A 1274-nucleotide genomic window follows, 5' to 3' on the forward strand; every position below is an offset into this window, starting at 1 on the left:
TATTGCTTCTATTTAGACAAGTCATGCTTAATTCTCAGTACCTGTCACATCCACATGAGTAAAATTGAATACTTCGATAGTTTCCCATAGGCAAGAACACTTTTACTTAATCTTTATTCCTTCCTATCATCAGAAGAACTTCTCATTCATATTTCAACAGCTTTAACTTGCATGGCAACATGAAAATTAATTTAATTTACTCAGGAACTTCTCGTCTTGGTTTATATCGTCCGTCATTCAGGCGAGGAGGTCCGGCGCCGCGGCCGCACGTGATCACGACAAAAGGCGGCGCCCTCAGCGAGGCGCGATCTCTTCATTATATTAGAGGGCATCACAGGCGCCCCTCGGCACGTGAGGCCGCACAATGACCCTCAATGACGAGGGTGCCTCTCAGGCCTCACCACTGCACGGCGGTGCCTCTCAGACCTCACCACTGCACGGCGGTGCCTCTCAAACCTCACCACCGCACGGCGGTGCCTCTCACGCCTCAACACCGCAAGGCAGCGACTCTTGGACCTCATCACTGCACGGCAGCGCTTCGCGAGCCTCACCACTGCACGGCGGAGCCTATTAGGCCTCACCCCTGCACGGCGGTGCCTCTTAAGTCTTACCGCTGCACAGCGGTGCCTCTCACGCCTCACCACCGCAAGGCAGCGCTTTACGGGCCTCACCACTGCACGGCGGTGCCTCTTAGGCCTCACCACTGCACGGCGGTGCCTCTTAGGCCTCACCACTGGACGGCGGTGTCTCTTAGGCCTCATCACTGCACGGCGGTGCCTCTCGGGCCTCACCACTGCACGGCGGTGCCTCTTAGGACTCATCACTGCACGGCGGTGCCTCTCGGGCCTCACCGCCTCTCGTTTTCAAACACACGTATAGTGTGATGTCAGGCATGCATTTGATAATGCTGAGAAGTAAACTTTTCAAAAATGTATTCATCGTGTAGGTAATTTGACATGCTTTTCACCCGTTCTCGCGTGTTGTCAATCTGAAAATTATTAATTTGATCTGTTGTGAATAAGCGCTTCTCATTGTTGCAATTTGACTATTCAATCTCTATTCTCTGCGTTATAATTTGACACGAAATGAAATAAGAATTTCCCGCGCTGCTAATTTAACACGTTTTTGAATTTGCATTTCCGGCTCACCACTCTGCACTGTTTGCAACGCGTTCTAATTTGCAGCGTTGCCAACTCCTGCTTGTAAGCTGCTAGTTTGCAGCGTTGTCAGCTTTTTTGTGAGCTGCTAGTTTGCAGCGTTGTCAGCTTTTTTGT

General features: G+C 50.9%; 1 protein-coding gene across 1 annotated transcript; it reads left to right on the forward strand.

Annotated features, from left to right (window-relative positions):
- Positions 1–374: 374 nt before the first annotated feature.
- Positions 375–884, forward strand: LOC108681205. The gene has a single exon (XM_018170212.1). The coding sequence runs from the start codon at positions 375–377 to the stop codon at positions 882–884; it is 510 nt and encodes a 169-aa protein (XP_018025701.1).
- Positions 885–1274: the final 390 nt, after the last annotated feature.

The sequence above is a fragment of the Hyalella azteca genome, unplaced genomic scaffold (genome assembly GCF_000764305.2).
Source record: "Hyalella azteca isolate HAZT.00-mixed unplaced genomic scaffold, Hazt_2.0.2 contig5554, whole genome shotgun sequence".
Classification (NCBI taxonomy): Eukaryota; Metazoa; Arthropoda; class Malacostraca; order Amphipoda; family Hyalellidae; genus Hyalella; species Hyalella azteca.

Coding starts and splice junctions, on each gene's coding strand:
- LOC108681205 (XM_018170212.1), top strand. CDS start 375: ATGACGAGGGTGCCTCTCAGGCCTCACCACTGCACGGCGGTGCCTCTC.